The sequence below is a fragment of the Neltuma alba genome, unplaced genomic scaffold (assembly GCF_004799145.2).
Source record: "Neltuma alba isolate B1F8T4 unplaced genomic scaffold, ASM479914v2 tig00011340_pilon, whole genome shotgun sequence".
Taxonomy (NCBI): Eukaryota; Viridiplantae; Streptophyta; class Magnoliopsida; order Fabales; family Fabaceae; genus Neltuma; species Neltuma alba.
In genome coordinates, this window is record NW_021636042.1 from 591,079 (window position 1) to 615,587 (window position 24,509).

Sequence of the window (24,509 nt, forward strand, 5' to 3'; positions counted from 1 at the left end):
TTTAGATATTTTTATATATTTATGGTGAAGTCTTAATATTTTAGGACAAGTTTCATATGATTATAAGTATTTTTTATTGTCTTAATTGTATTTATCATGTTGAAATCTTATTTCTCATAAAGAAAAAAATTATAAAAAAAAAGAAAATTGGACAACTGGACTGCCTGGACCAGTCCACCAGTTGGGTGGACTAAGTCCAGTTTAACCCGACCTCGAGTCATCACTGGACTAGACTAGACCACAGACTATCAAACCCAGTCCGACCAAAAAATCAGACTAGACTTCAGGTTGGGCTCTGGTCCGGTCCGGTCCGTTCCGTCCGTTGTGCAGCCCTATTTAAAAGAGGTGGCATGAAGACCAGAGTTGTCTAGATTGGTAGTCTGAACAATTTATTTTACACGGGCCCTTCTGGTGGATATCAGACTCTTGATGTTTCTAGTAACATGATTAGTACGATGCCAGATGTTATAAGGAGTGAGAAAAGGAATATTTGTTTCCTAAATTTTAGCATCTTCAGGAAAGTAATCTATCTCAATAAGGTTCTCAATCTTTTTAGAAAGGGATATACAAATAAAGATAGAAAGTCTTTGAGAGATAAAGGAGGAAGAAAGTCAGGCAAGTTTAAGATTAGTTGAGGTTTCACTCATGATTTAGTAAACTCTTAATAAATTAATTTTGGGAAAATTAATCTTTTGGTCCCTATAGTTTTCACTCATTTATAACTCAGTCCCTATACTTTGACTCGGTGCAACTCAGTCCCTCTAGTTTTTACTCAGTTGTAACTCAGTCTTTAAAGTTTGACTCGCTGCAACTCGGTCCCTATAGTTTTAACCATTTTATAATTTAGTCCCTCCTTTTATTATATATATAATTTTATTTTTCAAAAACACAAGGACTAAATTATAAAATAGATAAAACTATAGGGACCGAGTTGCAGCGAATCAAACTTCAATGACTGAGTTACAACCAAGTCAAAACTAGAGGGATTGAGTTGCACCGAGTCAAAGTATAGGGACTGAGTTACAAATGAGTAAAAACTATAGGAATCAAAAGATTAATTTTCCCATTAATTTTTTAGAATTGTTTAATATAAATACTCAAACTAGTACAGCTTATTTTTAATATAAAAAAGCATGATGGGCGCGTACAAGGTCAAAAAAAGAAAAAAGAAAGAAAGAAAATTGGCGCGTATATATAAGCGCCTCCATTGTGAGCCCCTGTCGTTTTGGCTATTGGAGCTGTTGATTGCAGAGGAAGCGCTCGAGGCTGAGACCACAGAAAACGGGGAAGGATGTCGGGAATGGGAGACGGGTACGTGGGCACGGCCCAGGATGCCGTCAGGATCCGACGGCTCGAGAAGCAGAGAGAGGCGGAGCGCCGCAAAATCCAAGAGCTCAAAACTAAGTCGGCCTCCGCCAAAGGCCAGCCTGGTCTTCTCCAATTCGGTTCTAGCACTTCCGAGGTTTGAATTCGAAACTTGCCTCCCTTAGATTCTCTGAATTTGTTGCCCTGCGAGCTTTCGCTTTTGATATGCGAGGATAATGAAAATACCCTTTTTGATAAATTGGTTGCGGCTTCAGAGTTGGAACCTTTGGTTCTTTAGGGATTTGGTTTTATCTGTTTAAGTTTTGATTTTCTCTAACATCTGATGTCTCCTCTTTTTCTCCCTTTTCTTCGTTAATGGGTTTTTTCAGATTCTTGAGACCGCTTTCAAAAAGGAGACTGTCGGTCTGGTGACTAGAGAACAGTATGTAGAGAAGGTAATGAAAGCTTATGATTCTTTTTAAGAGTTACTTATGCTTGTGCTTCAGTGATTTGAATTTAACGACTTGTTCGTAATTTAGAGGGTTAATATTCGGAACAAAATAGAGGAGGAAGAGAAAGAGAAGCTGCAGAAGCTACAGCAAGAGTAAGTCGAGTTATATTTCTCTAATTTTCAAATAATAAAACTATTTAGTCAAGTTCCATTGCTACTTATGTTGTTGCGATTTCAAGATTGTGTCTTGCTTCCCCAATTAGATTGTTCGATGTCTGTTAATTAATAATTAACTATCCAATATATAGGGAGGAGGAGCTTCAATTAGAGAAACGCAAGAAGAGGAAAATAAAGGGGAATTCTCGGTTATCTTTTGCCGAGGATATTGAGAATGGCAGTGAAGAGGAAGAAGCAGAAAACAGTAAGCTGTTTTTCCCACAACACTCTACTTCTCTGATTAACGTTCAGATTGTAATGGCACTGTTACAATGTTATATGTCACTTAAATTGGTAGGGGATCTGAACTTGTAGAAAACATAGAGCGAATCTCACATTACAATTTCTCAAGAGCCAAAATACTTGGGAGAATCTCCTAAGGCCATGAACTGGGATTCTATTTCTGAATGACTCGCTTCTGAAGTTGCTAGCCTATTTGTAGAGCTGGGAATACATTCGAAATAATTAAATAAAATCTGAATAATCCCTAAAATCTGTGAAACAGAGTCCATCAGCTAGAAGATAACAAATTGAACATTGGAAACCACTTCAACAGACATTATAGATCCTTATTCTGCTAAACAAACTCCTAAGATCACTCAGAAACAGTACTCAAAATAATTTGAAATAATCAGCGGCAAAAATTAAGAATAACAATCTAATTCAGTTTGACACTTTCTTCTTCTGAAATAAGTCCGCAACAGTCTCTTTGTACGTTGCTGTATGTTTGTACTTTTCTTCCCTGCCATCTATCTGAGTATTCTGTTCATTATTCTGAAACATTGTAATGAAGAACAAGAAAAGAAAGACAATTTAAAACTATTATCTTTGAATTAAGGTTTAAAATTGGGAATTTGGAAATTTTGGGTTTAGTGTTTGTGTGTGTGTCTGTGTGCGTGCTGAAATCATTTATGGACCCTGTAATAGCTTAAACTTGTACCACGAGCTTTATTGAGCCTTCAGAGTTAGATTATTGCCTCCTTAGTTCTTCATAAATGATGACGAATTAAGTATAGAGCAAGGGAAGATAGGCTTGCATTTGGTTAACAATTCAGGCTCAAATGGATTTGGTATGAGGAATTGTTCTAGAAATATGTGTTAATAATGATTGAAATTATGGAAACTGCAAAATTGCTCCTGTTTTCGTGCTGAAACTCTCACTTCAAGCCACTAAATGATAAAATGACCGTACCATTCAAACTACGAGGCCACCCCTGGCCCATATCCTGTTGCTGCAAACAGCTGGCATGTGTCATTGCATCAGCACCCCTCCCTGTGGACGGTCTTTCTTGCGCCACACGTGATTGCTCCCGCCAGATGCTCTGGATTTTTTTTTTTTTAAAACCCATTCAACCTTAGTTTCAGATAGTCATCAATTGGAATACTCTCGTGTTATTTTAAATTTGCTTCCTTAAATTGTAGCAGTTAGAACCTTTTAGCAAACAATGTTATGAAATTTACTATGGCGTGGGGTATGCAAATATCCAGACTAGTTTGAACAATGTTTTGCAATGGTTTAAGGCTGATAAATAAAATATTGACTGCTGCTTTAAGGAAATTGTTGGCTGCAGTATACAAAGTAGACGAATCATTGGGAGCACTTGTAAGAGCTAAGGAATGAAGAAGAGTGTCTTCAAGACCTTAATACAATAGAGAAAGCTACATCAAAAGAATCCAATGTCATTATTTTGTAACTTAGGAAGTGAATATCATGATGATTCTGCACGTTACTGGAATGTGCTTAGACCTGCACGTACAGATTGGGCAGATTTTCAAGTCTCCAATTTACACAATCTTGATGACTTAAAAACATTTCTAAAATGAATTCCTTTGTTGCCTAGAAATTACATTCTTGTCTAATCGTTTTGGTTTTGTAATAATAATAACATTAGGAGAAAGAGTTCTGCACCTTTTTTTTTTTTGTGTTTGAAGGTGGGGGGCGATAGGGTATGTTAGAAAAATGTTAATGAACATTTAAATATATGGAATGCGGATGTTTGACACCATGTAGCCATTTGGTGGTTTCCTTTTCTTAGAAATAACATTGAGTCATCAATCTTCTCCTTGGCATTGGCAGAGAGTCTGGAAACAAATAAACTTGGACGTGGTAAACTTGGTAAAGACCCTACTGTTGAAACTAGCTTTCTCCCTGACAGGTGTTGCATCTCTCTCTTGTCCTTTTCCCACCCCAAATTCTCCTTTTCTTTATAGTTGTGGCACTGGCGTTAACATTTGGGCATAGGATAATGTTGTTTCAGTGAGCGAGAGGCTGAGGAACAAGCAGAGCGGGAAAGGCTGTGCAAACAGTGGCTTCTTGAGCAGGAGCAGATACGAAGTGAGTCTGCCAACTTATTCATATATTTTCCATTTTACAATAACGAATAAAGAATAAAAAGTTGATTTCTGGAATCTAATCAGATTAGAGAATAAATGATGCATAACTGTGTTCTTGTGCTTCAGATGAACCTCTTCAAATTACATACAGCTACTGGGATGGAGCTGGCCATAGGCGTGTGATCCAGGTAAACAAAGACTGTCAGCTTCAATTTTTCTTTTCTAATAATTCCAGAATTTAATTTTACATTTAATGCATTATAAATGTCTTGGCACCTGAATCATTTTTATTTTGTTAAGGTGCGTAAGGGTGATACCATAGGAGAGTTTCTTCGTGCTGTTCAGCAGCAATTGGCTCCTGAGTTTCGGGAGATTCGAACAACATCAGTGGAAAATTTGCTTTATGTGAAAGAAGATCTTATCATTCCCCATGTAAGAACATGTACTTTAGACTGTGTACAATCATACAACCTGCTATCCTTCCTATCTAAGTTGTGTAGGATATCCTGCATCTTGTTTTCTCTCTGGGTAAAGTGGTATGTGCTAACATAGTATTTTTATTTTATTTTTTTTCATGTCACAGCAACACAGCTTTTATGAGTTGATTGTGAACAAGGCTCGAGGCAAAAGTGGACCTGTATGTTTGCCTTCTTTTTTGCTTTTAGTTCAGATTAATTCTCTTATTGAAGGATCCTCATGCATTACTAATCCACTTCTAAATGGTTTTTGTAAATTGAGAAAAAATATATTAGTGAGCATATTTTAGAGCTCTGTCATTAGGTTTAATTCCTCTTTTCTTTTGCTGATGCACAAGAAAATATGAGCTGTAGGATAGAGGTTCTCAGCAGAAGGAAGTAGGAGGAAAACAAGATGGTAAATGAATAGAAGAAAGGAGATACATCATTTGAAAGATAGACCAATAAGGAGGGAGAATCCTGACCCTGACCCAGTATTCTCTTATTTCTTTGAGAAGTTTTCTTTTCTCCAAAAGTGGCATTGGTTGTTAACCTCATAGTGCAGAAAGCAGATCATTTTATTGAACTGACTATTACGTGGTGTAAATGGCATGTTTTGGTGTTCTGGTTTTGACGATTTACTGATTAGGGTTATGTTGTGCTTGTTCTGGGCCGGAATGTAGTTAATGAATTTGAGACTCCGAAACTTTAAATTGGTTCGCCTTGTGATAAATGCTGGGTTTTGCTCTGTAATCTATTATAGTAGAGGGTTGTTATACACTCATCACCCTAGTTATTACCCGCATGCGATCCTAAATTTGAGAATAATTTCACTACAACTTGTAATGATTTACAATGCCAAATTGACGTTACTAATTATTTCTGTGATTAATTCCATGTAGCTTTTCCACTTTGATGTGCATGAGGATGTCCGAACAATTGCCGATGCAACAATAGAGAAGGATGAGGTAGGTTTTCTTCCTTAATATTATGGCTATTATTTTGGAATTAAATATCATGATGGCCGGGCTTGTTGAGGTCATCTTGATACTGCCAACTCTGCTCACTTTAGCCTCTGTTTTGTATTTTTGGGTATCAGTATGCACTAATCTTGGCGGTGTTTAAATCTGCTGATGAAATTGTTTGATCTTCTTTTTTTATTTTTTAGATAAAATGATCAATTATATAAAAAGAAGATAATCATACAACTAAGGACGGCACTATAAAGTTTAGAGAATGGGGAATGAGTAAAACATCAGTTTTGTAAAGAGTGACTAGAAAAATATTGAAGTAGCACGTTGACATCCTTTTCCAAGATGCCATTGAACTTCTTTGTAAGCCTTTTAATCCTCAGCCGTCCGTAGCCATCACCATTCACCTACCTGAAATTTCTTCATCATGTTTAGATGAATGAATTTTAAGGTGATAGTGAGGGTCTTGGGAGAATGTGAAGTTTTCTTATTTGCTCATGCTTCAATTTAGCAAAATTAGTCATTAACTAAATTGTTGCTAGTGTTATCGAAAGAAGCTTATGCATTATACAAGCTAAGCTTGCAAGTGATTGAGGTTTAATGAAGCAGATGTTATTTTTAGCTGTTTTAGCTTCAGCTCTTTACGAGCTACAATCTATTGGAATAGAAACTGATGTCTTTGGGTTGAAACATGAACCTTGAATCCATACAAAAAGGGGAAAGGAGATAGGCTTGAAATTAATTGTTACACGAATGCAATAAATGCACTTGTGCAATATGTTTTTCTGTTGAAAAATAGGGTTTCATGTTATGCAGTATGTCAGACGTTTTGACTTCTATCTGAAGATAAAAGGACAGTTTTCATTTTCTTGGGTAGAGTATATAAAAGGAGAATTAATGCTGATCACATATCAGTTTTCAATACTCGCACCCGTTACAAAAGTTGGAAGTAATAATTCTTTTGTTTGGACGCTATCTTAGGGCTTCTTTGGAATCACGTTCAAACTTATAAGTACATTTTACATATGCTGAGACAAAAGTCTTTTCACATACTTATTTCGTATTTCGTAAATTACAATTAAAAAATTGCTTATAAGCTATTTCAAACGGCCTCTTAGTTGTGTTGCTAAAAACAGAAAGTGAAAAAAAGGAGATACAAAAGTTCTCTTGCAAGGTTGTTGAATTTTCATTTTACCATATTTGTAATCACTACTTTTGTATGCATGTTTGTGTGAGGCACTCTACTCCACCTGTATTTTCTTCTGGCTTATTTCTTGCTTTGATGGTTCTTTTCAGTCTCATGCCGGTAAAGTTGTAGAAAGGCACTGGTACGAAAAGAACAAGCATATATTTCCTGCTTCAAGATGGGAGGTACTATTGCTCTCTGATACAATACCATGTTTTCTTCTTTTCTCTACTAAGGCTGAAAAGCATGGACTCGATGTGTACGACACAAGTTTGATTCTTTGTCTTTGAAGTGTCATATTTGTGTTCTATTAATCTTTATTTTCTTGGTTTTCGAACCGTCTTAATTCTGATTTTTAATTAGAATTTCTTTTTAAAAGACAATTCTTATCTATTGCAGATATACGATCCAACAAAGAAATGGGAACGTTATACCATCCATGGAGATTGATTGTAGCTGCTGATTGATGTCTTTGTGCATTTGCCTATTTGATCATGCCTCAAGTGAAAGTAGGTTGTATCTTGTGAAAAAGACAATTTTGATGCTATTCATGGGTTGGGATTAAGTGGTATTTATTTCTGTAATTTTAAAATTGTACACAAACCTTGGCACTCAGATTCATATTCTAGGGAAATGTAGCTGCAATTTTAGATGGCTAATCAATATCAATATGTTATATTCATGAGGGAAAAGCAATACAACTCATTCTGTTTTCACGACTTTCATCAGTTCATGTCTAGTTTTGTATAAAATCCTAAATGTGTGGTACACAGTAAATTTAACTATTTCTTCCATTATGCGAGGGAAAAACACAGTTAGCATCAGCATCAACATTAATATATCAGTATACTAAGCAATTTATAAGGTAAATTTATAGAAAGGTAGATGATTTCTAAGTTACAACATTTTATATTGAATAAAAATAGTAACAGGTACACAAACAATGAAATATTACTGACGTATAATTCAGTTGGGGAAAAAAGGGCAAAAGAAAACGAATCACGGGATTACACACAGAATATCGAAGTCTCGCTTGAAGATGTATGTGAAGTGTACTTGGCATGTTTGATCAGCCCAAAGAGATGAATACTCTTTTCATATGTGACATTGTCTGAAATGCCTGCATTTTTCATTAGTGGAAACTAAGCATAAAGAGTTACTTAAAACATTTGTGATTAACATGACGACATTGCTTTGCGAGCTTTATCTTTATTTTACATTGACTTTCATAAGGACACGCCCTTCTTGTCACTTTACCTAAAATTGTAGGCTATAAGTATTTGATGTTTATAACAGTGATGTGACATTTGATAAGCTCAAGGTCAAACTTGGAGATTGTGCAAAAATCAATGTTTGATAATTGGGCATTTAATTCTCCAGTTGACATATCATATCAGACATCAAATAATTAATTCACTAAGCTCCTTGTGAAACTGGAAATCATCAAAACCTCTTCGCTCGTGGCTAGTAGAAATATGACATTTATATAAAGACAAATTATTTTTTTATTACATCAATATCATATCAAATATTTTATAATTTTTGTAATTTTATCAAATCCCATCAACTTATCCATATATGACATGCCCAAAGTTCCCATATATTTTATTATTATTGTTTTGGTGTAAGGTCAAAAATTTTTTAAGTGACTTTGAAATTGAGATCAATTTTTATCGGATTTGGAGTGTTAAAGTTAAAATTCTCATAATAAACATGCTTCTTGAGATTTTTTATGAAGATAAGATGGCTTACCAACTCAATCAAAAACTTGTTGGTTATATTTTATTATCGTTATTAACTAAAACTTGATCCTTGGGTTTGAGTATGGGGCAAGCAAGAACCTTCCCCGACTTCAAAACGGCCTGTGATTGGCCGAATTTGGTAGTCCATGGGCAGGGTATAGAAAAGTCCGCAGACAATCACATATCTCCCATCCAATCCAATCCCTCTTCATTTATTTGTCGTTTTCTATGGGTTACATGTAAAGGTTCTTCAGCTTCGTCCAACAGTAGGTGAACTTTGTTGGACTACAGTGATCATAAACGCGCTCTCTCTCTCTCTCTATCTCCTCCTCCTCCTCTCTTGCGCAAAATTGCCCGCTTTCTCTCTCTGGGATTCGCAAAACCCTAGCCCTTTTGAGGGTGCACGATCAGCGGCAAACATGGGTTCCGAAGGATCATCAAGGGTAGTTGGTGAGTTTTTGAAGACCTAGATTTCCTAACTTTTTCGTTGTTCGTCTCTGATTTTTTTCGGCTGTGCAAATTTTAGTGGTTTCTAACATCCATTGCGCCAAACTTGGATTGGACGTTATCTTCCTTTATTTTGTTTAGTTGTAAATAAACAGTGCTAGATTTTCTTACGGAGATTCGGTTTTTATTTTTGTTTGTTTTGTTCTTTAAGTATGTTAATTGAGTCGTACCCAGACGATGGTCAATGGCTCTGATAGACACTGATCTCCGGGGTGTGAATTACTGCGGTATTTCTTATTTCTTATATCCAGAAAGCTTACTGTCCATCGCGATATTGCGTAGGTCTTAGTGCTCCGGCAATCGATGTCTTGTTACGAATTCTAACAAAATCAGCGTCATTAAACTCGGACACAGGCCTGAGTTGTTGTCTGATGCATTAAAAAAGTTAACTTATCCTTGATAGTAGCCAAAATCTTATGATTTGTTACTATCGAATCGTAATATTTAGTTTCTGCAATGCCTACGTACTAAAGAAGGTAGGTGGAAGGTGGATAGTCATGATATACTATTTGCGAATTGGTAGAGAATGAGTTTACGATAGATACTTAGTTTGAAGCTTCATTGCAGCCTCCAGTAGGAACTTCGTAGTGAAGTTGCATTTGGTGTACATCTTAGTCGTTAAATTCATAGATGAAACTAAGGCTGCACATGGGCAGGGTTGGGTTGGGCAGGATCCTTGCCCGATGTCCAGCCCCAAAAATGAACGGGCTTGAAAATACAGCCCATTATCCCGCCCTGCCCATGAAAAGCCCTAGTAAGTTCGGGCTGGGCAAATGCGGGCTGGGCAGGACGGGCTTCCATGCCCAATAAATCAATATACTATATTACTTAACTAGTTATTTATGTTCCTCTAGATAATTTAATGTAACTTTATATTAAAATGGCAACTTGACCTTAATTTAGTTATTTCTAATTAATATATTATGAAACAACATTTTATAGTAGCTAAGAGGAGTAAATTATGACAAATAAAAATGTTGTTAGTATACTTTATTAAACTTAATTGTTTTTCTAATTTCTAAAATTTCTCCACCAAATGTAAATATTTTTTTTCCATAACTCCCAAATACTCATAAGAGCATGGATCAATTATATAAATTGCTAATGGTCATAATGTTTGTACTAAAAAAGAAAATAGTTATACAAATTGCAGTAAATGATAACACATTTACTCTCAAAATCATTTGAAAATAGTTATAAAAAAAATCATTTGAAAATAAATAAGTATGATGAATATTGAATATTGATACAACAATGTGTTTGATTCAGGAGATAAATATGAGACAAATAAAATATATATAAATAAAATTATATATATTTTTGCGGGCAAGGCCAAATGGGCAGGGCAGCATACTGTGCCCGATGCCCAGCCCTGCCCGACAACTTACCCAGCCCGAACATGCCCAATATATCTTTTGGGCCATTTTTTTTAGGACGGGCTGGGCATTTTCTTACGGACTTGGGCGGGCATAGCGGGTCACTGGGCTCCATGAACACCCCTAGATGAAACTCTGCTAAAGCACCTCCCCTATTCTAGGAGAAGCCAAATTGCATTTAATTTATATTTGGAAAGAAGGAAGATTCTAATTGTTCTAAGTCACAAGGCTTCGTGCCCCTTGTTCCAAAGTTTTCTGTAGTCCTGGACAATAAATTGCTTTCCTTTGATTGTGGGTGGGCAATTCACTTTCTCTTCCCTTGTAATATGTTAAGTGATGTGACATCGTGTAACTTGTGTCCTGCTTTACTGCGTTATGAATTTGGCATTTTCTGCACTCAATTTACTTTCTGGATGTTCAAATCACTTTTCCTCCGTCGTAATATGGATGCTATGTAATATCATGTGATGCGTGTTCAACCTTGTCATTTGTGAATTTGGCATTCTGTGTTGCAATTCTTTGTGGAGCTTGCACTTCGATCTTAGTTTGTATGTTTGTTAGGAAATGATCTTCTGGCATTTCCCCCCCATTTTCTTACGTGTGCACTATGGTAATCACTACATGTGAGATTCGCCTATGGTAATAACTGCATGTAAGATTTGCCCATCATTAGTCTATGCTCACACCTTGTTAAGAATTTGTAGTTGGCGAATTTATAAGGTGACTGAGTGCGTACTTGGAATCTATTAAACGCAACCTAATTTTTGCAACGTAGTCTGTTCATTTTATTTCTTCCTTTTTTTTTTTACAGCAAGTTTAAGTTGTCAATTAGTATACTATTAGTCAATACAACAGTTTCATGTTCCCTAAGTTTTCTTTGGAAAATATACCAGTGAATTTCATTTATCTGGTCAAAATTTTGGGTATATGCAGTGCCTAGAAATTTCAGATTATTGGAAGAGCTTGAGAGAGGTGAAAAGGGGATTGGTGACGGGACTGTCAGCTATGGAATGGATGATGCTGACGATGTATACATGCAATCATGGACTGGAACTATCATTGGCCCCCCTGGTGTAAGCTAGTCTTTACCCTGATTAATTTCTCTTCAAATTCTTTTGAAGTGTCGCAATCTTTGGGATTATAAATGCGAATTCTCCATATTATTCACTGGACATGGAAATTAGCACATTGTATTTGTGCCAGATCATGGTATATGCTACTCATCAGGAAATGTTCTTGTGTACTTGTTAACTGAGGTGAGAGCATTTATGATCTTATGGTGGTTGTGCTGGCGTTATTTTTCTGGAAGTAGTTTTTTTTTTCTTTTTTTTAACATATCAGGTAGCTTAAGTATGTTATGTTACTGCAAGATGATTATAGTATATTTGTATCATCAACATGGCTAATAGGGGTTAGGACAGGCAGTTGCAAATCATTACAAATCACAAGAGGGAATATATATATAGATATATTATGATCGTGATATGCAATGGTTTATTTTTGTCATTCCCTTTGGTAAATGCTCATAAGTTGATCAACTAGATGGCTCAAATTTTGTCACTCATTTGAAAATTTCTGTAGTTGTGATTGTCAGTCTTTTCCAAGAATTCAATGTCTATATCTCCAGTCTAACAGTTCAGAATGATATAAAGATGTGTTCTAGTGAGTTACTACTATTCTGATGGCATTTATAGTTAATCTGAGAGATATGTTTTTGCATAACACCCCTAGAACTGCGGTCATGTGTAAGTTTTTTTCCTTCCATGTGACTGTCATTTTATGGAAACTGTGGTTTTCAATTCCTAACCATGTACGTTGAATTGTTTGCCTGGTTCAATTTGTTGCTTTACAGACTGTACATGAAGGGCGTATTTACCAGTTGAAATTGTTCTGTGGCAAGGATTATCCTGAAAACCCACCTTCTGTTAGATTTCAAACAAGGATCAACATGACTTGTGTCAACCATGAAACTGGCGTGGTAGGGATGAATATTTTTAAGGCTCTTTTCTGGCTGCTCTGATTGACAATGATCTTATAAATAGCTAATTATCAGGTTGAACCTCATTTATTTCCCATGCTTGCTAATTGGCAACGGGAGCATACAATGGAAGACATATTGATGCAATTAAAGAAAGAGATGATGTCTCCTCAAAACCGAAAGCTAACTCAGCCTCCTGAAGGTCTGCCAATCTCACTTTTATAGCGTTTGATTGTGTTTCTATATTTTGCTTATTTTAAAATGTGTGAATTTTTTGGGTTAGCTTGAGGTCTAAGGGCTTCCTTAAATATCTCATTGAGCCGTTACTACTTGGTGTGGATTTAAATATCTCATACTTCCTTGAATCTTATGAGTAGTTGAACACGAGGTTTGTAGATGGAGAGTGCATATCTTGAGTCTTGACTGTTTGTTTAGTCTCGATTTGAGATAATGCAACACTTTTTTTCTGGGGAGTAATGCCAGACTTCGAGATTTTGAAACGTGATCTTGCATAATTGGTCTGAAAATATTTTATTATTTTTAAAAATAAAGAAACAGCCAACAATTGTTTTTCGTTAAACTGTTTTCATTGCTCACCTATGAAGCAAGGTCATGAACACATTGGCATGTCAAACTTACGGATCAAAATGACTAATTTCAATGTTGAGTGCTAAAGTTGACAGAAGAGCTTCAGGATTAATATCACATTTTTGCTTCTTTACTGTCTCACTTGACCTATGCTTGCTGATTTATACACAAGTTTGGAATGAACTTGTGCATGTTCATTGGTTCTTATTTCGAGTCATGATCTTAATCTTATCTGGCGTGAAGCTGACAGATGAGATATGTCTTTCAGGCAATGACGACGGCAGAATTGATCAAAAGGGGATGGTGGTGAGATGCTGCATTGTGTAATCCAGTCAAGATCTACGAATAATTATGTAAATAATTATTATATTCAATAGATTATTTCCAGTATGGGAGAATGCGTTTACAAATGTAATTATGGACCAGTTACGGTATGGAACCTATAACGTGGAGCTGTCCAAGATGGTGGTCATCTTGTCCATTAATTTTCTGGGAAATTACAATTTAGAATTCTATATTCAAGATATTTATAGTGAGAGTTTGCCTTTTGGAATCGTCAACGTTGCTATAAAAGATATAGGAAACCGTACTATTTGTAACTTTTGGAATTCTCCTTTCTTTGATTTGGATCTGTGTATATGTATGACTCTTTCTGAATTTGCCTAACTTGTTATTTAAGGTGTTGACTTCTGTTCCAAGATTTTCGATTTCCCAAATGGCATATCATATTGACATATAGGAAATTAGGAGTATAATCCAAGAAGTGAAGGAAACGGAACGTTATTTGTACAAAAATCGAGTGGTCAGTGTAAACCAGCATCCTTGGAAGAACATAAAATGTAAGATTGGTTTGAAGAGATGTTCCAATATGAGGAAGCAAGTAAGCATGGAAGTTCTATGAGTTGAAAGGGAAATAAAACATGCAACAATGAACATAGGCATTGAATCATAAATCACAGGTTATGTGAATTTACTAGCTAGTGGATGGATTCTGTTGTGGTGAGTTATCTTCTACTTTAGAACACCTTTTTTATTTAAAAACCCTGGTGACTTATTGAACGAGGCATGACTTGTTTATCCAATTAAATCAGGTTTGGATTTATTTTTTTTATAACCATTGATTGATTATGTACAATGTAGCAGATTATTAACTGGGGAAAAGTACAGGGTGCATAAATTTACAAGATTTCTTAATTGTTCAATGACGGGTGTTGCAGAACATGGCTGATCTGTCACACATTTTATATTTTGGCCCAATACAGAGATCTGCACGTGTGGTCCCCGGGTATCCAACAAATACACACATGTTGAAATCCAACAAATAATAATTATGTATTACGTGCAGGTTGGAGGGCACAACAGTTAAAAAGGGGTGAATGTCAGATAATAAAGCTAACAAAGTACTCCCTCCGTTTCTTATTATAAGAGACATTTCATACTTATGACATGTTCCTATATATAAGAGACACTTAAAAGTTGTCTCTACTTTTTTTTGTTGATTTCTTATTTTACCCATATTTATTATCTCCAACTCACACTCTCTCTCCCTCCTACTTCTCTTTCTTTTAATAATTTAATTGTTCTCTCTCATGTTCTCTCTCCTTATTAATGAGGACAGTTTTGGAAAAAGAATTATACTTTTTACATATTGATTGTTCTTAACTAATTTTAACTGTTTTTTTGATCAACGTAAATCGGTTATTTGTCTCTTATAATAAGGAACGGAGGGAGTAGTATTTATGAAAACGAAAAGAAAAGAAAGGAATCTTGTAAATTTATGTGAGAGCCACGTGGTAGTTAGCCCTTTGCACTCCTTTTCACACTGTGTTTGTAGGAAAGTTGATATATCTCTCTTGCATCATAGTGTTTGGTATTTTGAGGGGGAAAACATGGAACTGATGACGGACGTGAAAAGAAATTCTCCCCTTTCCATAGGAGCATGTGATGGGAATATTAACTTCTTTTTATTAAATTGTGTAGTCTCTAAAAATTATTTTCATATATTTATCTCATATACTATAAAATTGTACTCCCAAAAGAATAAATTTCTTGAGTCTTCCCTAGCTTAATTATACCAAATCCAAGGCTTATTCATCAAATTATATCCAATTTGCTGAAGAGTTGTCTTAATTATTATTTTTTCCCTACCTCATACTCAATACTCCTCCAGTTCTTAATATATAACTTAATTATTAAGTTGATTTTAGTCCTAAATATAAGACTTATTTATCATATTTATCATTTTTTTTTAAATTACCTCTTTTGATACTTCTTTAAGAATGATTAAGTAAAAGAAGGAGAAAGAATATAAAGGAAAATGATTATGATATTTTGAGAAAAACATGTCATATTTCTTACAATTAAGTAATTTATCTAATTTTATTAATCTAAAAAATTAATTAAATAAATTTTATATTAAGTACCAAAAGAGTATAAACAACTAAGGAAGAGACCATGATTAAGGGCTTGTATTGTATACATCAGGCTTTGAGATTCCAAAATTTTTGCTTTGCATGGCCTCGTTGTCAAAATCATTTAGGATATAAAGTGCCCTCTTCACTAAGCCAAGTACACAACTTTCTTTTCGTGTACACTATTAATATTTAGTACTATCTCTGATCCTTAATATAAGATTCTATTTGATTTTTATTTTGATCATAAATATAAGATCCCAATCCACTTTGTCTCTCATATTTATACATTTTTTTCAAAGTAGCCCTTCTAACAATGATAGTTTTAGTCAATACACTTGATTAACAAGGATATTTTAAGAAAGAAAACACCTATTTATGATAAATAAATAATTCAGCTTACTTCTTAATCTCCTCAAATTAGTCAACTGGCTCTTCTAATTAGGACCGGAGGTAGTAGATTATTACATGTTAGTAACAAAAAGACAAATTAATTTGTTAGTGAAGATTTCATCAAAGAAGCTTTAATTTATTTCTTGGCTAACAGAAATCTTTCTTCAATATAATTGATTTATGAATTGTATCATGTTGGATCCTTTGCCCTCCATATTATTGCTTTCTTTAATTGTCGAGTATTTAAATTGGTCATCCTATGAATTATTCCTAATTTGGAGTGATATATATATATATATATCTTGAATGAAAAATTGGAATAATGAAAAAGAGAAAAACAACTATTATAGCTCAAGATATCACTTTTTATTTCCTATTCATTGAAATGTTTCGAATATATCTTTTTTTTCAGATACAAAGAAAGATTCACAAAATAACAAGGAAAAAGATAAAAAGAAAAGTTTGGCTTTTTATGCTTTTTGTTATGTAAAATTCTTGTATTGCATATCGAAAAAAATTATTGTATTACATGAAATTAAAAATAATATATATATATATATATAGTTCACAGATCATAAATAATACTACCTCCGGTCCTTAATATAAGACCCCGTTTAACTTTTAGTTTGGTCCTAATTATAAGACCCCAATTGATTTTGTCTCTCATATTTATGCATTTTTTCCCAAGATAGTCCTTCTAATAATGATAGTTCTAACCAACTCACTTAATTAGCAAGGATATTTTAGAAATGACAACACTTATTTGTTACAAATAACTAACTTAACTTACTTCCTTAATCTCCTCAAATTAGTCAGTTGGGTCTTATAATTAGGACAAGAGGTAGTAATACATTTTATATTGATTACTATGAATTTTGTCAATATTCTTGACTATACAAAATTCTATTCTATTTTTAGGATAGAATTGGTGGCCGAAATTCGGATTGAAGAAGAACGTCAACAAATACAGCTCATTATTCGAAGTTTCACTCAAAGCATCTGGAATGAGACCGCTTTTGCTTATTCACTGATTTGAAAAGAAAAAAACAAACAGAGAGATTTCTTTTTTCGTAATTTTATGCAGAATATTTTTATTACATGAAATTTGATAATTCATAGTTTATAAATTATATGGTTTATTTATAAATTTTGATCCCACTTAACGAACATACATCAAGCATATAAGTTTCACCGTTTTAAGTATTTTCTTTTTTTGGAGTGAAATAAATTGCGGAAAGAATTAATATCATCTTTAGTCTCTTAAAATTGTTCTCATTTTAGTTTTAATCTCTCAAATTTCAAATCATAGGTTTTGGTCCCTCTACGAGCAAAATGGTCAAGATTTTTATTGTATTATATAGACTAATGTTTTAAATGAAAAGAAATTTGAGGGATAAAAACCTATGATTTGAAATTTGAAGAACTAAAATCAAAATAAAGATAAATTTAAAGGATAAAAAATTGTACTAACTTTTAATGACAATTGAAAGAGATCACAACATATAATTTGCGATTAACGAAGCCCCATGATTAGATAAATTGGGGATTGGCACATCAATTAGAAAAGCAAAAGGGAAAAAAAAAGTGAGGGAAAGAGATAAATTTGGGCACAGTGATAATAATGAATACACAACATAATGGAAACACACAAAAAGACAGTGTAACAACCAAATTAAAGTAAGTGTTTGTGTGGTCAAAATCATATAATTTGGATTAGAGACACCATAATTGATAAAAAGCACACCCAACGTTATTCACGACATTCCTATAACTTTCATTTAATTAATCTTAAAAACAGAGTTGTTAACCCTTAAAAAACAAAGAACTTTTAACAATCAAAGCCAGATTTGCCTTCTCATTTACCCCTCACTTTCCAATATTGCCTTGCCCTTTCTTTCTTTTCTTTTTTTCCCCTTTTTTGGTAATATCATCTCCCTACTCTTTTTCTCTCCCTAAATCCATAATATAAGAGCTTATAACTAATTTGAAAATACCCTTCGGTTTCTTAATACATGATCTAATTAGAGAATTAATATTTATCCTAAATTTAAGACCTATTTCATATAATTATAAAATTTTTTCCAAATTAATTATATTGATGTTACATCAACAATAATTAAGTAGGAGATGAAAGAAGGGAATTAAAAAGATACTTAGGGTATTTTAGACAAAAAAAATATCATTCTCCCTCCTGTCCTAATTATAAGACCTCTTTTATAGTTTACAAATAAGATTTTATAATTAGGACCGAAGGTAGTATTAACTAATTCAACTAACATTTTTAATATACTCAAATTAGTTAATTAGGTTTTAATTATTTATCATAAATATGTATTTATCTTTTTAAACTGTTATATTTAATCATATGCACTTAAATTACTTTTTTAGTGAGGGTTTCTTATAATCAATAGGGACATTTTGAAAAAAAAATTTATTTGAGTAAATTAAGAAAATAAGTTAAGTTAATTATTTGTAATAAAAAAGTGTTGTCTTTTCTAAAATATCTTTACTAATCAAGTTTATTGGTTAGAATTACTATTATTAGAAGAATTATCTTAAAAAATAAATAAATATGAGAAACAAAGTAGATTAAGGTCTTATATTTAGAACTAAAATAAAAATCAAATAAGATTTTATATTAAGAAATAAAAACAGCATATACAGAGAGAGCGCTTAATTTCCAACACAAAGAAAGAAAAAGAAAATTTGAATCACAGCTCTCCATTTGCATCCCACCAGCTCATCCTTATCATCGGAGCTGGCGTAACTTTTTGATAATACCATTTCCGGTTTAGAGCCGGAGTTAGTACTTGATGTTAATGGAGTTATATGATTTTGTAGAGTAGGTATAGCCGTATAGCTATAGTACCCACAAATTAAGCTGCGCTGCAAAGTTAAACTATCAACACATTTCTTTTACTGATAGTTAATATAATTAACTTTTTTTAACAAACATAATTAACGTTTTAATCTTTATAAATTAGTTATCCAGACACTCGTGTTAGAAATTTCATGAAGCAATGATATTTAAGGTTTTTTTTTTGGGCTGCTGCAAACATATATCTTAGATAGTACTATTCTAGATTTCGATAAGCAATAGTTTTTGGACTTTTTCTTGCTGAATCCCATCTTAGGATTTTTTTTCCCGTCTAATGAGGATAATTGGGGAAAAAAAAATCGTAATAGTCATTATGCATGAAAGTTGCTTCTCATTGTGATCTTTTTTCCAGAAATAATAATGATTATATCACATGCAAGACGTAACTTTAGAAATTCTAAGTTGAAAAGGTTGATCCTTCTTATCTTAAATACAAGGGCCATTCAATGAATTCGTAAAATTTTTAAAGAAATAGTTAAAATAATTATTAATAATTAAGATGCAGTGAATTTGTAACACTTTCTTTTAAAATATCCAAAATCGTGGAAACAAATTTAAAACTAAAAAAAAAAGGACTAAATTAAATCTTATATTTAGAATAAGCCAAATTTTTAAAATAAATCTGGGTTTTGGAAATTCAAAATTAAGATATGTTTGAGAAATTAATGGGAATGAAGAGAGCTATACGTACATTGTCCACTCACGGCAAGAAACCACAATTTCAAAGACCACTGCACAAGTCAATTTATGAATTGAGGTGCCGTCTTTACCTTATATTCTAAATTTATAATCTTTTACTCAAAGTATTCTTACACTCTTACTTTTAAGATGCATTTCTTTTTTCTTTTTTTAAAGCTACTAATCAATAGAATCCGACGCGGGCTAAACTTGGTTAGTTAAAAGGGTATTCCGGCACTTTCACGAGGATAAAAAATTACATTCAAGTCCTTTAGATCTTATAAAATACTCGTCCGATCCTTAATATAGGACCTAATTATTAAGTTAATTTTTATCTTAAATATAATAGCTATTTCTCATGTTCATCAATTTTCTTAAAGTACCTATATAGATATTCCCTCAATTATAATTAAGTAGAAGAGAGAAATAAAATATTAAGAAAGATGATTATACTATTTTAGAAAAAAGATCTAATATTTTTTTTAATTAACTAACTTATCCAACTTTCATAATCTAATCAGATTAGTTAAATAGGTCTTATATTAAAAATCAGAAAAATACTAAATAGTTATAATAGATTCGTGTGACTTACTTATAAAGAAGTTATTTAAATAAATACGAAAACTTAGAAATAAGGACAAATTAAGAAGGATTAGCTTAATAGGCCTTTGCTTTACAGCGGACAAAATATATGCGTGTGCCTCACAGATGCTTCTACGCCACTTTGTGTGTGAACGCCTTATTGCCCCAGCACACGGCACATATCCATCGCATCCTTCCTTTCTTTCCCAAATTCAGCTCCCTCCCCCACGCGCCCCTTTCATCCGCGTCCTTTCACGCTCCTCCTTCCCCATCTCATTATCGTTACTCAACCATATAATTTCATTTGTTCATCCCAGAAACCTAAAAAAAAAAAGGAAAAAAAACATAAAATTATGATATTTTTTGCATCAATTCTTCAAAATATGTTGATTTGATTTCATCTCGATCGAAACAAAATGACTCAAAATCACAGATTTATTACGTCAAGAGATGGAGCATCATGAAATATAGATTAGAGTGGACATAGTTAAGGGCAATTACGACGTATCTAATATATGTAAAGAATTTAAAATTAATCTCATTAAGCTTATAAATGATTGACATAGACAAAACATTCTTTCGGATAAAGCAATAATATGTACATATAATACTGGCGATTTTCTGATAATTAAATTTATTATTGTAATGCGATGTTATTCCTATATCACCTATTAAATGTAAAATTCACCTATTCATGCTTCTTGTTTAGTAGCCTTTTGATGTTGTATTAAAAAAAACAAATTCCCTTCGGTTCCTGATATAAGATCTAATTTCAGAGTTCATGTTAGTCCTATATGTAAGACATATTTGACATGTTTATTAATTTTTTTCAAATTAATCCTATTGATATTTTCTCAGCAATAATAGTGTAGGAAAGAGAAAGGAATCAAGAAAGATAATTAGAGTATTTTAAAAAAATATTATATTAATTAATTTAACTAACATTCTTAATCTATTCAAATTAGTTAATTAGATCTTACATTAAAGACTGGATGAGTATAATTTTATTGTTATAGAGATTTTAGCTAATATGAGTTTACCTGTACTGTAATTAATCTTCTTATTTTTAGAAGACAATGAAAAATTTATCAAACGCTGTAATACAAATCCTGCTGCCTCAAAAACATATGTTGGAATTTTTTTATTTCATTCTTTTAAAGAATGAGTGGATAAAGTTTAGCGCATGATACAAATTAATTTAGCACATACAATTTTACAAACACACACACACACAGAGATAAAAAAATAATCTTGTGCACTCACTTGACAGGCAGACAAGTAATGAGAAGTAAATATTGGAGAAATACAATATATTATTTCTTATTCAAATAGTTTAATATTAGGAAATTTGGTAAAAAATTTCCGTTTAAAAATTTAATTGGCTAAAAGAATCTAAATTTGAGCACATGTAAAAATGATCCGTAAACGTAATATATCTTTTATTGTATATATAACTTTTATATTGATAATAGTTATATATTATTGATAATATCTTACACACAGCAAAAAAATACATTACATTCACATATCACAGTTATACCCACTCAAATTAGATCGTTTTAGCTAATTAGATTTTTACACGGGACTTACCAAAATTAAAATTTCCCATCTATATTATATATGCTAAGCCCCAAATAAGGAAATAAGCCCTAAAAGTAATATGAAAGGGGGAGCGCGTGGGTGTGTCCATTTTGCGGCGTGTTGCTCTCTCAAGCGTTACGTTTCTCTCATTTCCTTGCTTTATAAGCTCAGAGATTATACTCAGAATTACGCACAAACCAGACAGCACAAAAGCCATTCTATTATCGTTCATAACCGTTCGTTAGGCCCAAACTCAGTTTCATTTCCAGAAATCTCTTCTTTCTTCCTCGTCTTCTTCTTCTCGGTTCGTTTTCATGGCTTCGTCGTCGCCTTCCAGAGCGATAACAATAGCATTCAAGAAGGTACTACTCTCGATCCTTCAGCCAGCTTCTTTTAATTTTTTTTCGATTCGATTCGATTTCCAGTTTCGAAACCGATTGTTTGATTTGTTTGATTCAGTGAGCGAGAGACCTATACCTCTGGACCAGAACGTTCTGCAGAAGCACGTCGCTTTCTTCGATAGGAACCACGACGGCGTCGTTTATCCGTGGGAGACTTTTCAAGGTTTTTAATCTCTCTTCCTCCCCCTTCTCTTCGGATCATCTTCTCTTCTGCTCTCTTCCTGTATTTAATTTTAAAACACATTTATGAATATAAATATCTATTATCTCTGATTCGATGCGTCATTTTCTATATATATACCCTTTTTTCACGATGAGGGGAGCCAAACAAAGAAGAAGAAGAAAAGAGAATGGTCTGGAGTGGGGAAAAAGGAGGAAGAATAGTTTTTTAGTGGTTATATTTTTTTTTCAGTACTCCATAATGATTTTTCTGAAAAATGATATAATTGGTCTGTGGAATCTTATAATTTTTTTCGTTCTCTTGTTCAGCTAAATGGCATCCTTTTAAGTTTAAAAGAGAGGAAAAAAATTGGTTATTTGTGTTATTTGTGATTTATACATAAAGATTTTCTGTAACAATAATTTATTTAAATATTATCTTTGTAAAATTAAATATAAATTTTTATATATTTTAATTAATTATATTATTACTAGCTGTCCTTTATACAAGAATTATTTAACTAATTTGAGTATATTAAAAAAATTAGTTAAACTAGTTATTTGTAATAAATATGTACTATTTTCGGCCCTTAATATAAGATCTTATATTAAGATCTTATTTAAATTTTATTTTGATCCTAAATATAAGATCATAATTCACTTTATCTCTTATATTTATCTTTTTTATGATAGTTTTTTCTAATAATAGTAGTTCAAGCCAATACACTTGATTAACAAGGAATTTTAAGAAACACAATATCTATTTATTATAAATAATTAATTTAACTTATTTTTAATCTACTTAAATTAATCAACTAGCTCTTATATTTAGGACCAGGGATAGTATTGTTTGCCCTATTATGTGTATTAGTTAAAACTACTATTTGATAAAATCTTTAATATATACAACTACTACAAAAACTATCTTTAAAAAAATAGATAAATATGAGAGATATTAGATTTTATATTTAAAATAAAATTAAATATCAAATTAACTCTAAGGAAGAAATACTTAACAAAAATAATAATAAAAATTTTAATTTTTACTTGAATATGCCTCTTGCAACATTAGAGTTCGACTGAACAAGAAGAGATCTATGCAATATAATGTATACATATAGATGTGCGTGCATAAATTAATATTTAATTCCAGATCAACTAGGATCTAATTCCGTCATAGTTGGAAAGGAAGCAGCTTTAGGGTGTGGGATGGGAAAGAATTATTATTCAAAATAGAAAATAAAATTACATTATTGCCCTCCAACCGAACATGATGCCCAGGAATTCTCTCTCCGGTGAAGCCGGAAAAAAAGGACTCGTGCCTTCTGTTTCTTGTCCCCTTCTTTCCTTATCCAAACGTGGCACAGAGGAGTAAACTATACTTTCTTTTTTTTCCTCCTCCTGTTTTGTCAAGATAAAATATTTCAAATGCCGCCTCAAGAACTAATTAAGAAATCTGTAAGACGTCAGGTTCATATATGTGTGTGTGTGTGTATATATATATATATATATATTAAATTATCCATGTCGATTCCTCATATTGAAAGTAAGTTTTATTAGGGTGTTTGGATAGAATTAAAATCATAGTTTTAAAAGTATTTTTACAGTATGCAAAATAAATATGTGGAAGAGTTTATCTCGATTTACAAAAAAATGTTTTTCAGAAGACTTCTGATGCTTTCCAAACATCCCATAAGTGTGTTAACTGTTGAGGACCAAACCAAATATCTTCAATTCTTCATTTAGTTTTAAGGGATTTATATATTATTGATACCCTCCTTAGATCCTATGAAATCTGGATCCAAGAATTTTAGTCCTGGTTTTGCATTTTTTTGTATTTTTTTTTATCGTATTAATCCCAGAACTAATTTGTATGGTAAACTAGAATGTACCTGTTTGACATCATATTACTTAAAAATTCAAAATAAAAACAGCATAATAATTCCATATTAATTTTTCATGGGAATATTTCAGATTAATTTTAATCTCTTGCCCTTTCTTCGTAGGCTTTAATTTCTGCAGTATTTCTTTTGTATATTTTATATAAATATTAATGACTTCAGTTAAAATTAATTTAGTTGTGAAGAACTATGCAATTTTTGGGGTAAGAAAATGACTGAATATATTTTTCTTTTTTCTTTTGTTTTGTAACGAAAAGGATTAATGTGTGTGTGGATTAAATTGCAGGATTTCGAGCAATCGGGGGTGGGATCCTCTTGTCCATTGCGAGTGGTTTTCTTATCAATGTCGCTCTCAGTCGCAAAACCCGTCCTGTACGTTTTAAGTTTTAACCCTTTCCCCCTTTTCTTTAAGTGAA

The 24,509-nt window shown here is 32.7% G+C and overlaps 2 protein-coding genes and 1 long non-coding RNA gene across 3 annotated transcripts; all 3 read left to right on the top strand.

Annotated features, from left to right (window-relative positions):
- Positions 1-1,223: 1,223 nt before the first annotated feature.
- Positions 1,224-7,685, top strand: LOC114712206 (protein XAP5 CIRCADIAN TIMEKEEPER). The gene is made up of 12 exons (XM_028896689.1): positions 1,224-1,462; positions 1,695-1,760; positions 1,845-1,909; positions 2,065-2,177; positions 4,050-4,128; positions 4,231-4,307; positions 4,433-4,494; positions 4,607-4,738; positions 4,890-4,943; positions 5,664-5,729; positions 7,029-7,103; positions 7,318-7,685. Exons 1-12 carry the CDS (start codon positions 1,292-1,294, stop codon positions 7,366-7,368), a joined length of 1,011 nt encoding a protein of 336 aa, XP_028752522.1. The 5' UTR covers positions 1,224-1,291; the 3' UTR covers positions 7,369-7,685.
- Positions 7,686-8,915: 1,230 nt separating this feature from the next.
- Positions 8,916-13,787, top strand: LOC114712208 (ubiquitin-conjugating enzyme E2 variant 1A). Its single transcript, XM_028896691.1, has 5 exons — positions 8,916-9,110; positions 11,477-11,616; positions 12,396-12,521; positions 12,597-12,723; positions 13,378-13,787. Exons 1-5 carry the CDS (start codon positions 9,080-9,082, stop codon positions 13,434-13,436), a joined length of 483 nt encoding a protein of 160 aa, XP_028752524.1. The 5' UTR covers positions 8,916-9,079; the 3' UTR covers positions 13,437-13,787.
- An 8,181-nt stretch (positions 13,788-21,968) lies between these two features.
- On the top strand, positions 21,969-24,474 carry LOC114712177 (uncharacterized). The gene is made up of 3 exons (XR_003737207.1): positions 21,969-21,994; positions 22,092-22,196; positions 24,380-24,474. It is a non-coding gene; the product is annotated as an uncharacterized LOC114712177 (long non-coding RNA).
- The last annotated feature ends 35 nt before the right edge of the window (positions 24,475-24,509 follow it).